At 40.7% G+C, this 11471-nt stretch overlaps 1 protein-coding gene across 1 annotated transcript; it reads right to left on the reverse strand.

Annotated features, from left to right (window-relative positions):
- Positions 1 to 9552: 9552 nt before the first annotated feature.
- On the reverse strand, positions 9553 to 10044 carry LOC146855508 (ribosomal protein eL22-like). The gene has a single exon (XM_085650617.1). The coding sequence runs from the start codon at positions 10021 to 10023 to the stop codon at positions 9658 to 9660; it is 366 nt and encodes a 121-aa protein (XP_085506743.1). The 5' UTR covers positions 10024 to 10044; the 3' UTR covers positions 9553 to 9657.
- Between the last annotated feature and the right edge of the window lie 1427 nt (positions 10045 to 11471).

The following is an 11471-nucleotide window of genomic DNA, read 5'->3' on the forward strand; positions in this document are numbered from 1 at the left end:
TTAGGACCATAGATGGTTCTTTGTTGACGTCCGGTTCACTCACTTACCAGACTCAACCGGTTCACATGACCTATGCCTTCGAATCTCAGAATCATGAGGAAGAGCTAAGCTTTGAATTAATTTATGCACCACAAATTGGAAAGATTTTAGGAATGCCATGGTTAATGGTTCATAATCCTGGTATAGACTGTGCTAAAAGGAACGCGAGTTTCCTCTCAAACTAGTAACACGAATCTTGTCTATAACCATGTGTAAAACTGGTACCTTTGACAACCGGGGTTCCAGTGATCACACATTTCATCTCAACAGCCACCAAGCAAGATATAACCTTGCCTATGGAACATGATAACTTTCATGACGTCTTTAGTGAAAGTCAGGCAGAGACTTTACTTACTCATCAAGCATATGATTGCCAAATTTATCTGGTTCCCTATGCTACAATACAGTTTAGGCAGATCTATGTCCTCACAGAGCAAGACAACATATACCCACAGAGTTACTTAGATAAGTATCTGCAGCATGGATGTATTCGCCCACCAAAATCTCTGGCAGCCTTACCCTTATTCTTTGCCCCTTGCGGCAGTGGGGAGTTTTGGCCCTGCATTGATTACAGGGCTACCAATAACATCACTGTAAAGAACCAGTACCCTCTTCCACTTATTACAGCACTATTGGACCAAGTTAAAGACACTCATTTCTATGCTCAACATGAGGTAAGGAGAGCATACCATTGTTCTGTATTAGGCCAGCAGATGAATGAAAAAGGTTTTCAGCCCTGTTTCGCACTGTTTGAGTACTGTGTGTTGCTGTTTGACCCATGTCATTTTCCTGGGGGATTTCAATTTGTTGTCAATGATGTACAACTCAAATTTCTAGATACATTTGTTATTACATGCAGTATTTTTATTTAGTCTCAGTCCCAAAATGAGCGCAACATCATCCATGTGAAAACTATCCTTAAAGCTGTAGGATAAGATGGTCTTTTTTGTTAACTCACCAAATGCTAGTGTCACACCACCAAGATGGAATTCTTAGGATTTACTCTAAATCCTCAAGGCATCTCCATGGCTAAACATAAGATTAAGGACATTTCTGATTGGCCATAACCTCAAAATATTAAAGATGTCCAACAGTTTTTGGGGTTTCATTGATCATTTTTCTTCCAAAGTCACCTCCATTATTAAGATGCTTAAAAAAGGGGACCATTTGCTATTACACAAGAGCAACACCAGGCTTTTCAAGACTTGAAAAAGGCCTTCAAAAGCACTCTGTAATCTAGACTCATCTAAACCATTTATAGTTGAGGCAGATGCCTCTGATGGAGCCATTGGAGCAATTCATTCTCAGTGGGGTTCAGATAATGGCCAATTACACCCTGCTGCTTATCTGTCCAAAAAAATGTTACAAGCTGAAACAAACTACAACATGGCTGAAAAAGAATTTCTTTCATTCGAAAGACTTTCAAGCACATTATTGGGGGCTAAATTTTCTGTTACAGTTTTTACTAACCACTGTAACCTCCAGTTTCTCAGGGGTGCCCGAGCACTGGCTTTCAGACAATTAAGTTGGGCCTTCTTCTTCGCAAAGTTCAATTTCATTATCACCTTTTGTCCTGGAAGTGATAACCAAAAAGGGGACATCTTATCCCGAAATTACTTTGAGGAGACAGAAACTATCAATCTCTCCTCAACAAGGGCGCTCTTGTTTATCGCCCCCAGGGCCATTAAAAGTTTTTAATTTAAAAATAATGGAAAAAATTAGCCCTTACATAATTAAATCAATGCAATTCCTGCTACTTGGAGATTTTAATGTCCACAGTGATGATAAGGAGAACTTAGACGCATCAGGTTTTCTAGCTGATATGGCCACTTTAGGCTTAAATAAAATTAATTCTGGGCCTACACACTCAGCCGGTCATACACCGGATATTATACTCTCCACATCTCCTCATATTATTGCTGATCCCGCCTGCCCACTAATATGGTCAGATCATTTTATGATTCCCTTTAAAATCCAGAGCAATTATAGACCCTTACTGATGGGACGTTCTGCGAGAGGTCCCCAAAGATGTTGGAACAGAGTTACACCTGAATCTTTCGAAAAAAATTACGTTCCCCTGCTTTTAATGAGCTTATGGATAGCTCCACAAAACCTAAGATTTTTAATACAACCTTGAGTGAGGTGATACATAGGTTAGCGCCTATGACACACCAGCTCGGCAACTCCAGGAAAAAAAAAAGTGAAGAATGGTACACTGATGATCTACGCAGTGAAAAATCCAGGTGCAAATACTTAGAAAAATCTTGGCGTAAATTCCAGCTAGAGACATATAAATTAAAATTCAAACTGGCCCTTACTAACTATCATAAGAATCTTAAAAGGCACGTAAAAACCATTATATAACCAAACTTGACCAGGCAGGCAACTCATCAAAAGATCTATATAAAATTCTTAAAGCCCTTACCCATCCTACAACATGTGTACAGCTGATCACTTCCTCTCAGGGTTTATGTGATAATCTAGCCATATATTTTGATGACAAAATCAATTTATGGACCAGGTGCTACCTATTAAATCTGAATTAGCACCGAGTTTGAGCTCAGGAGATGGTCTGAAACAGTTTAAACATATTGATGTTTCACAAGTGGAAGCCATGCTAAAAATGGCTAAATCTGGATCTCCTTTGGATACTATGCCTGCCTATAAGTTTGCCTTTCTAGCCCCTTCTTTGGCTGCCCCCATTGGTGAGATCTTAAACTCGTCACTATATGAAGGCAGTGTGCCTTGAGATTGGAAGGCCGCTCAAGTACTACCCATTAAGAAGAAAGATCAGGTGTCTGCCGAAGTGCTCTCCAACTATCGTCCCATTTCGCTTCTTCCATTAATAGAGCCATGTTACATGCAGTTAATGGATTACTTTGAGACTAACAACATCCTTGATTCTTCACAGTCCAGGTTTAGATCTAACTACTCCACTGAGACAACCCTCATTGGGGTTACGGAGTATATTAAAATGGCCATAGATGATAATAAAGGAGTGATGTTGGTCCTGTTGGACCTAACCGCAGCCTTTGACACGATCTCTCATCAGAAATTGCGCTTACCTCGTGGTCTCCTGCATGGTGGCTGACAGTGCCAGGCCCCGCCCCCTCTCCTACCTTGTTAGCAAAAAATCTAGGGGTCCGGCTGGATGCACGCCTATCAATGAAAGACCAAATAATGACTATTGCCGGGACCTGTTATCATACCCTGTTGCAGGGATACTGCTCATGCACAGAACTATGCGCAGGAAACCAGGACCTCAGTGAATTGCGGTGTACCAAAAAACTCACCTCAGTACCCAGAACCCCTATCCGACTAGCATCAGTGTCTCATTCGTTCTCCGTATCATCTCGAAGCTACCAATGATTAGACAACCCAGAACAAGTGACTTAGAGTACTCTCAGGAATGGTGGGAATCAGAAACACCTTTTCGCTATTATTCTCATATCAGTTCACAAAAAGAGTAATCAGAGACACGGTAAAGTTTAAAATGTTTATTTTTAACTACGTGCACTAAGGTGCAGTTCTTTGGCTAACATAAGCAGACAAATTATTTAAAAACAAAACCATCAGCATTGTTACAATACCATAGAAAATGAAGGGAGAAATCATATTACAAATGATAGTGGAAAACAACCACACTCCCTTCGCTAGTAATCTAGTTTTATTAAACTAATAGAAGGTCTCTAGGCTTGAATGGGGACCCCCATACCATAAATATCAGATAAGGTGAATCACATCACAGGATCAGCTCTGCTCTCTTTGCCTGGAAAGGTTTTCTCAAGTGTCTGCATCTTGCATGCAAATACAATATTAAAGGCACCCGAGTTTCAAATATTTGCAGCTGTGTGCATGTTGTGTCTAGAGCGTGGGCCGATCAACCTGAATTCAACAGCATATATTGTTATTTGACCTTGACGGCTTCGGCACACAGTGCTCATACTAAGGTCGCGGTGTACGTCTAGGGCTGTGAACAACAGATCATTCTCATGTGAAGAAAAAGCAAGCAAGAAGTTTTACTTGTAATAACAGCTATCTGCAGTGTTGTGTGCAAAAGCAGCAAAGTGGCAAGATGGTGTTTTACATCTAAAGCGCTTATGCTAACATAGCAATGTGTGCACATAGAACCCCGTCCTCACTACAACCCTGAGCCTTTTGCGCAAAGTGTTCATTTGGCTGCCCCATGCAGTACGTAGAACCCTAGTTCAGGCTCTGATTATAGGTCGCCTCGTCTATTGCAATGCCTTACTGGCCTCTGTGAATGAGGCCCTTCTTAGTAGATTACAGATCGTTCTAAATGTGGCCGCACACTTAGTCCTTAATAAACCACCTCGTACCACCCCTGGGCCATTATTGATCTCTCTTCATTGGCTACCTCTTCGCCAGAGAATAAAGTTTAAGCTCTGCTGCTTTGCTCACAGAGCCGTTTTTGGCAAATGCCCGAGTTATGTGGCAGATAAGTTTAAATTGTGTTGCCCGAACCGGTGTCTTAGATCGGAAGGCAAAGGGCTGCTGGCGGTCCCTCGTTTTCCGAAAATTCAAACTGGAGGCAAAACGGTTGCCTTCCTGGCTCCAAAACATTGGAATTCCCTGCCAGAGGAGCTTTGTAAATGTACTAGCTTCATGCGCTTCAGACAACTTCTGAAGACGGAATTATTCAAGGCTTGAGTTATGGAGATATGTGCCAGTCTGATCTGCTCTACCACCCATGATTGCCCAAGATTAGATTATTGGAGTAACCAACACAGACAATTTCCTCAATCAGATAAAAAATACATACCTCTAAAAAAAAATGTACAATCTGAAAATCTCAGGATTCAACTTGTGAGATTAATAATGGGCTTCCTTTTCAGGAGAATAAACTTTATATATCAGGTAAGATCTAACAATCAATGGTACTTCAATGGTTCCATGACTATCCATAAATTTGGCACCCTGTCATATCAGAACCTTGGAATTAGTAAACTGCAATTTTTGGTGGCCAGGCTGGAGACAATATGTTTTCGCTTACTTTCAGCAATGTAACATCTGTAGTGAAGCCATATCTGACACTCGAAAAAAGGACTTTTACAAACCTTGCCCACTCCTAACCTGATCTGGGGCATATTTCATTGGATCTCATCACTGGTCTCCTTGATAATCATAGTAAAATTACCATTCTGATAGTAGGGCAGTTCTCTCCAAGATGGCCCACTTTATAGCCTTCAAAGGTCTTCCGTCTGCCAGTGACATTGCGACCCTCGTATTAAATCACGTGGTCCATCTGCATGGGCTATCCACGGCAATAACATTGGATTGAGTCCCTCAATGAACTCCAATCTCATTTTTCCATGAGTTTCCATCCAGAAACAGATGGCCAAACTGAGCAGGTTAACCAAGAGTTGAAGAAATACCTTTGTTGCTTCATCTTCAGGTCTAATTCCTCATGGGTAGAGATATTGTGGGAAGATATTGCAGGAAGCGAGTTTGCTTGCAACAACTCATACCATGCAGCCCTTTGCATGCCACGATTCTATTCAAACTATGGATATCACCTAAGGTATCTACCTTTATTACAGCCTTTACATCACAGTTCCATTCCTAGTCTCGTCCTGCACCTCAATCCCCTGGTGCATCTAGCAAATACTATGCCACACAAATGTCATGAAGGCCAAGACTCAGTACAGACAGGTTGTTAACTGTCGTCGCCAGCCTGGTCTTACTTTCTCAGTGGGAGACAAAGCGTGGCTTGCTACAAAAAACGTAATCTTCAAATACTGTCATCATTTTTTCACCCACATTTCAATGGGCCATTTGAGTAAACTCTCATATTAATCAAGTTACCTTTAATTGAACTGCCTTGGTCTATGAAGACTCATCCTATTTTTCATACTTCCTTGTTAAAACCAGCAGTTTCCAAATTTCACTTCTGACCACCCCAGTGTTAGTTAATAAGCACTGGTAGTATGAAGTTAGTGCTAACAAGGACATGAAAATTCTCCATGGTCACCCACGGCATTTAACTGCCAGGAAAGGGTATGGTCCGAGGAAGATTCCTGGGAGCCCACATCTCCCATTCACACCCCCCTCCTGTTACATTGCTTCCATGCTCGCCGCCACCAGTGAGTTTCCCTTTTGTTGATGGATTCTTGGGGGAGAGTGATGTTGTAAGCTCCTTGCTTCAAGTATTGAAACAGGTGTTGGGGTCCAGCTCATCAGCATGTTTGTGTCAATGGTTTTCCAATGCTTGGACGGCAAGATATGTTGTGTTCTGTGATGTCTTTGTTATTGTTATTTAGTTTGCTTTGGCCCTCATGCCGGTAAGGGTCTTCACTCTGTGACTCATTTGTTTGTGTTGACTCTGATCACTCATTAGTTGTTTCCCTTTGGAAACAGGTGTCAGCTTTGGAACATGCTCAAATGACCTTCTGATCCTGATGCCTCATTTGTTTGTAATGATTCTGGTGACTTTATGGTTGTTTCTCTTTAGCAGCAGATGCACGTCTGGAACATGCTCAAATGACCAGCTGACTCTGTTGACTCAACTGTTTGTGCTGTCTCTTATGACTTCATTGTTATTACCCCATGGCAGCAGGTGCACGTTTTGGAGCATGCTTGAGGGAACTGCCTTTCCTTGATGGCACATCTATTGAATGAGGTTGTGTCTTTTCAGCTTGGCTTGCTATTCATGTTTGGTTTTGAAAGGAGCTGCCACATAGAGGAGCGAAACACCCAAGAGGTTTTCTCAATGTCAGAGAGCTGTTCCAGTTCCCCTACAGATCAAGGCTGCAAATGCTTTCTAACATACCACTCTAACTGTGGTCTTACAGTCCCTGCTCACCTTCTTCAGATGTTCAGAGGAGGTACCGCCCTCTGGCGCATGAGCAGAATTACTTTTGGTGAATTGAGAAATAAAAGCACTCTGATAAGGTGGAAAGTTGGAGGGCACATTTAGGTCAGCACTAGCGGTTGGTGAAGGAAGATCAACCAACCATTTCACGATAGACACTTTCGAAAACTAACTTGTAGATCCTCCTCAGTAGAGGCTTGCCTTAGGACATATATGCTTGTTTTGGGAACTTGCAATGAATCTTGAAAAGAACTGTTACAGCTTTTGATTCAGGAATATCAAGAAAGTTGTGCTATTTAATGTCAGGAACTGTAATTCTGGACGTTCCACTCTTAGTGAAAATAACCAGCATTTTCTATGAAATGTAAAAACACTTCTTCGTAAAAGTAGAACTAAGACTTGTTAACCTTTTTCCTTCCAGGTCTCCTTCCATGTAGTAGCCACCCTAACTTCCGTTCCGCAGATTTGGCCACATTGATACTCTGGTGAACTATATAAATTAGAGTCGGTGCTGCCAGAAGGAAGTAATCTTGAAAGCATTGCTTCCGAGGAACCTGGGCCTGACACTAGGTGAATTGTGCAGAGAGCAGAAAATAACACAGCAACTCTACCTGCTACCACGACTCATGGTTCCCCACTTATTGTCCCACAGATTACAATAGACACTCTTTACATGCATGGTTGATGATATCATACCTCTATTTTATTATGAACTACCAGATCAAGTATAACAGAGCAGACGTCTGGACATGACACTGCACCAAACAAGCCATTCGGTTTCTGGAACAAGTATTCCTATCTAAGCACTGTGGTAGACACATGAGCCATGTTCAGACACTAAAGGCACAATCCAGCCAGTGAACGCATATCCATTGCTGCACCTCCTCCTATGGACCCTGGACTCCATGACTTATTCACTCGACCCACTTGCATTCACTACACCCTGAGTAGGGATGTGAAGGACTACAGGAGTATTTGCAGGCAGCTCAGCAATGACAGCACTGATCAGGCTGACAAGAATAAACATGGCCACATATACTAGGGGTGAAAGGGTGATGCAAGCAACTGATGTAGCTTTTACATTGTGTTTCAAGCTCAAAGCTAGAAAGGCTCACTCACACAAAGTCAAGGTTACACTGGACAGGCCTATGAATCTACATGCCAGCAATGTTGTATTCAAATGACATTTTCCAGTGGCTGAGCACAATGATGCACGACAGGTAGACTTATATTGTCTCCTACCATTGTGGCCTGGACCCATAGGCTTTGGAAGTATTGTATTACATGTTTTCTTCAACACTGCCAAACGTTTTGCAATGGAGGCACCATCAGCTGTGTATACCCATGTACTGTAATGTATTGCCTTGCATGTTATATTGACAGAGTGGTGAAACACCCTTTAATGCTCTTCTTTCCTGTTGAAATCTTTTCCCAGCGCAAATTCAGGTAGGACACTTTGCCAAAATGATATGCCATCCTTCCCTCAGTCTGTTTGTGATGCCTTTGTCTTTACCCTTCCTCTGTTCTTCTTCTATATGCATTGTTGATATCTCAATTTATGCCTGATGTCCCATGCCTCTCAGTCAAAGCTTCTTCTTCCTCAGTCCCAGTGTTTATACAAATGAGTGAGTGATATTAATGTCCTTCTCATTGAAATTATTATCAATTCAATTTACCCCATTGCCAGTATCCACAAGATGAATGTCTTCCTGCTCACTGCAACCTTCTCATCCAGGAACTAAGTGTGAGTAATGCCCTGCTCTATGGCACACTGTGTCTTTATTTCCTCTGGAGATGTTATAACTGGTGATCAATTAGATTCATGTAGGTGAGGGAAAGCTTGATTCCTGGACATGGTCTGGTCAATATCTGGTATGTGTAGAAGCATGTCATTATCAGAAATTGTACTGTGTTCAATTACTCACACAGTGACACAAGTGTGAGTTTTCAAATTGTGTATCACTTAGTCAATTCACTGAAGGACCTGAAAAAGCCCTAAACCGTCTTAGCTCCTCCGTTAAGAAAGCCAGAATGATCTCAGGGATCTAACTTGTGGGGCATATTGTAAAAATAAATCAAAACCATTGCCATAGCCATACATATTTGCTCATGCGGAAAGCCTAAAAATGTGAATTTATCTCTGCTCTGGTAATTACTCTCCGCCTTGTTTCAGTCAACCATTTTTCTGCCTACCATACGCCGCAGATAGGAACATGCCATATACAAATCTGCCTTGGTTACTCACCAATAGAATCAGCCCAGCTCAAACTGCCAGTTCAGGTCCTCATTGATCCTGAGACTGACTTTGGCCTAGTGAAGACTCATCATTGAAGTATAGCATGAATCCCACAGTGAGCATGGGACCCACATCTGGGCACATTCGTCACATGTAGGGTATTGCACTGAAGAACACCTGGAAGTCTGGCTGCCTTTACACAAGTCTCCTAACCCCAGAAAAGATTCCATGGTGAGACTGGAAAACAGAAGTGAGTAAGTAAACCTGTCTGGAAAACGCGCCTCTACAAACTGAAATTACACATACATATTAAATAATTTTAAATTCTCACCTCTTCAACTCTGTATAGTTTGTAAATAAAGGGCTACAATCCATTTAACAAATTTCATATCATTCAAGGTGATACATTTTGGGGATTTTCCTCTAGAATACGGCCTGTGAATAATTAACAAAGGCAACAAAATCTTTATTCCACAATAACCAAGGTCAGTCCTGTATAGTTAAGATGTTTGATTTTTATGCACATTGTTTCACATCCATTTCCAAATATTTAGTCCTCCGATTCAGATTCCTCCTCATCTTGGCTAATCTGGAAGTAGCGCAGTTCATATGTTTCTTTGTCAGATGCAACCACTCGAAGCCAGTCACGGAGATTGTTCTTCTTAAGGTATTTCTTAGTAAGATATTTCAGGTACCTTTTCGAGAACTGTTTTTCTGAGACCACTGTGATCTTGTTCTTCAATCGTTCAATATGAACAATATTTCCAAGGTTTCCAGTTTTTCCATTAACCTTCACTCTCTCCTTCAGGAATTGCTCAAAGTTGCTTGAGTCGAATATTCCATCTTCAACTGGATGAGTAAGATCAAGGATGAACTTCCAGCTTACTTTCTTTGATTTTCTATCTTTCGGCGCCATCTTTCAGATTTACTAGAGGGCAAAAAGCCTGTGAATAGAGTTTCTAGACTCCCTGGCACTAAAGACTCTGTGAATATGCCAACCAGAGACAGAAAGCCAGCTGGACTGCAACCACCCCACAACCCACTGAGCAATGTCCGAGTGGGATGCGTTTCAGGTAACAATCAATCCTATTGGATGTCTCAGGAATAATTAATGGGAATCAAATGCTTTTGAACATGAGGGAACTAGTGGTACATTTTAAAGATGTATTTTAAAAAAATCAAAACCCTATCCTAGTGCATACAATATGGATAGTAACTAGTATAAATATAATCAATATATAAGCAGCATGAGAAATGTGAAATGCAAATAAAAATTGTAACATATTGGTAAAATCATTAAGCTTTCTGTATCTCAATATTTCAATATCACTCTCACCTCTTTGACTAACTGATCTGATCTTAGCACTAAAGAAAGAGCCTAATTGGAGCTTTAAAGTGGACTCATGTCTACATATATTTTCTGAACAAAAACACAGTGTTCAGTCGGCAGGCTGGCAGATAAACCCGCTGAATGAAGGCTGTAAGTCCCTCCAGGTAGATTTGAGCAAAGAAATTCGCGAATTTTCTGCATGGCCTTAGCCCAGAGATTCTGGTATGACGTTCCCCTCTATTTATCACACTCTGTTCTTAGTTTTTATAACATACATGATCATTGTTGAACCTTTTAAAATTAGCAATCAGCAGAAAAGGCCTTGACACCCTTTCACTTACTTTCATGCTTAAAACCGTTCCTTCTGTTCAAAAATAGAAAAAAACAAGAGCAACGTCATCAGCTTCCATGAAACGTTGTTCATTATTTAAACAATTAAGAGAACAGAGAATTCGATTCATACGAAATACTATGAATACATTCATGAGGACTTGATTATCTCATGGAATTGAGCAATGGCATCAATGAATGTCCATTATAGATTTCAACATTTACACTTCAATACCCTACATATATAATTTAGGAAGGAGGACACTTAAAAGGGAAACACATAACATTTATAACAAAGGCAAAGAAGAACTACTGCAACACTGGGTAAAATGGTTTTGCACATATAAACACTGCCACTGCCTTTTTAAATGTACTTACTGATGGTAAACACAAAACATTCACCTAATATTAAGGTTAGTTTACTTCTGAGTGATGAAGCCAGTCTCAAGGATATAAATAGAAAATGGAATACATTTCCTCAGACAAGCCAGCCAAACTCACAATTAGAATCTAAAGTTTACACTGATTATTAACAATGCCTGTAGTATTCATATTTTGTAAAATTCATGCTCTAGCTATTGACAACCCAATGATCATCTATAAAAGAAACTTCAGTAAAACTGAAAAGAAACATGGGATTAACATCTATATATATAGTAGCACAGTTAGAAACCCAAAATGTCAATATTATCTGGCATATTTTT

This window comes from Triturus cristatus, chromosome 4_1 (assembly GCF_964204655.1).
Source record: "Triturus cristatus chromosome 4_1, aTriCri1.1, whole genome shotgun sequence".
Classification (NCBI taxonomy): domain Eukaryota; kingdom Metazoa; phylum Chordata; class Amphibia; order Caudata; family Salamandridae; genus Triturus; species Triturus cristatus.

Coding starts and splice junctions, on each gene's coding strand:
- LOC146855508 (XM_085650617.1), bottom strand. CDS start 10,023: ATGGCGCCGAAAGATAGAAAATCAAAGAAAGTAAGCTGGAAGTTCATC.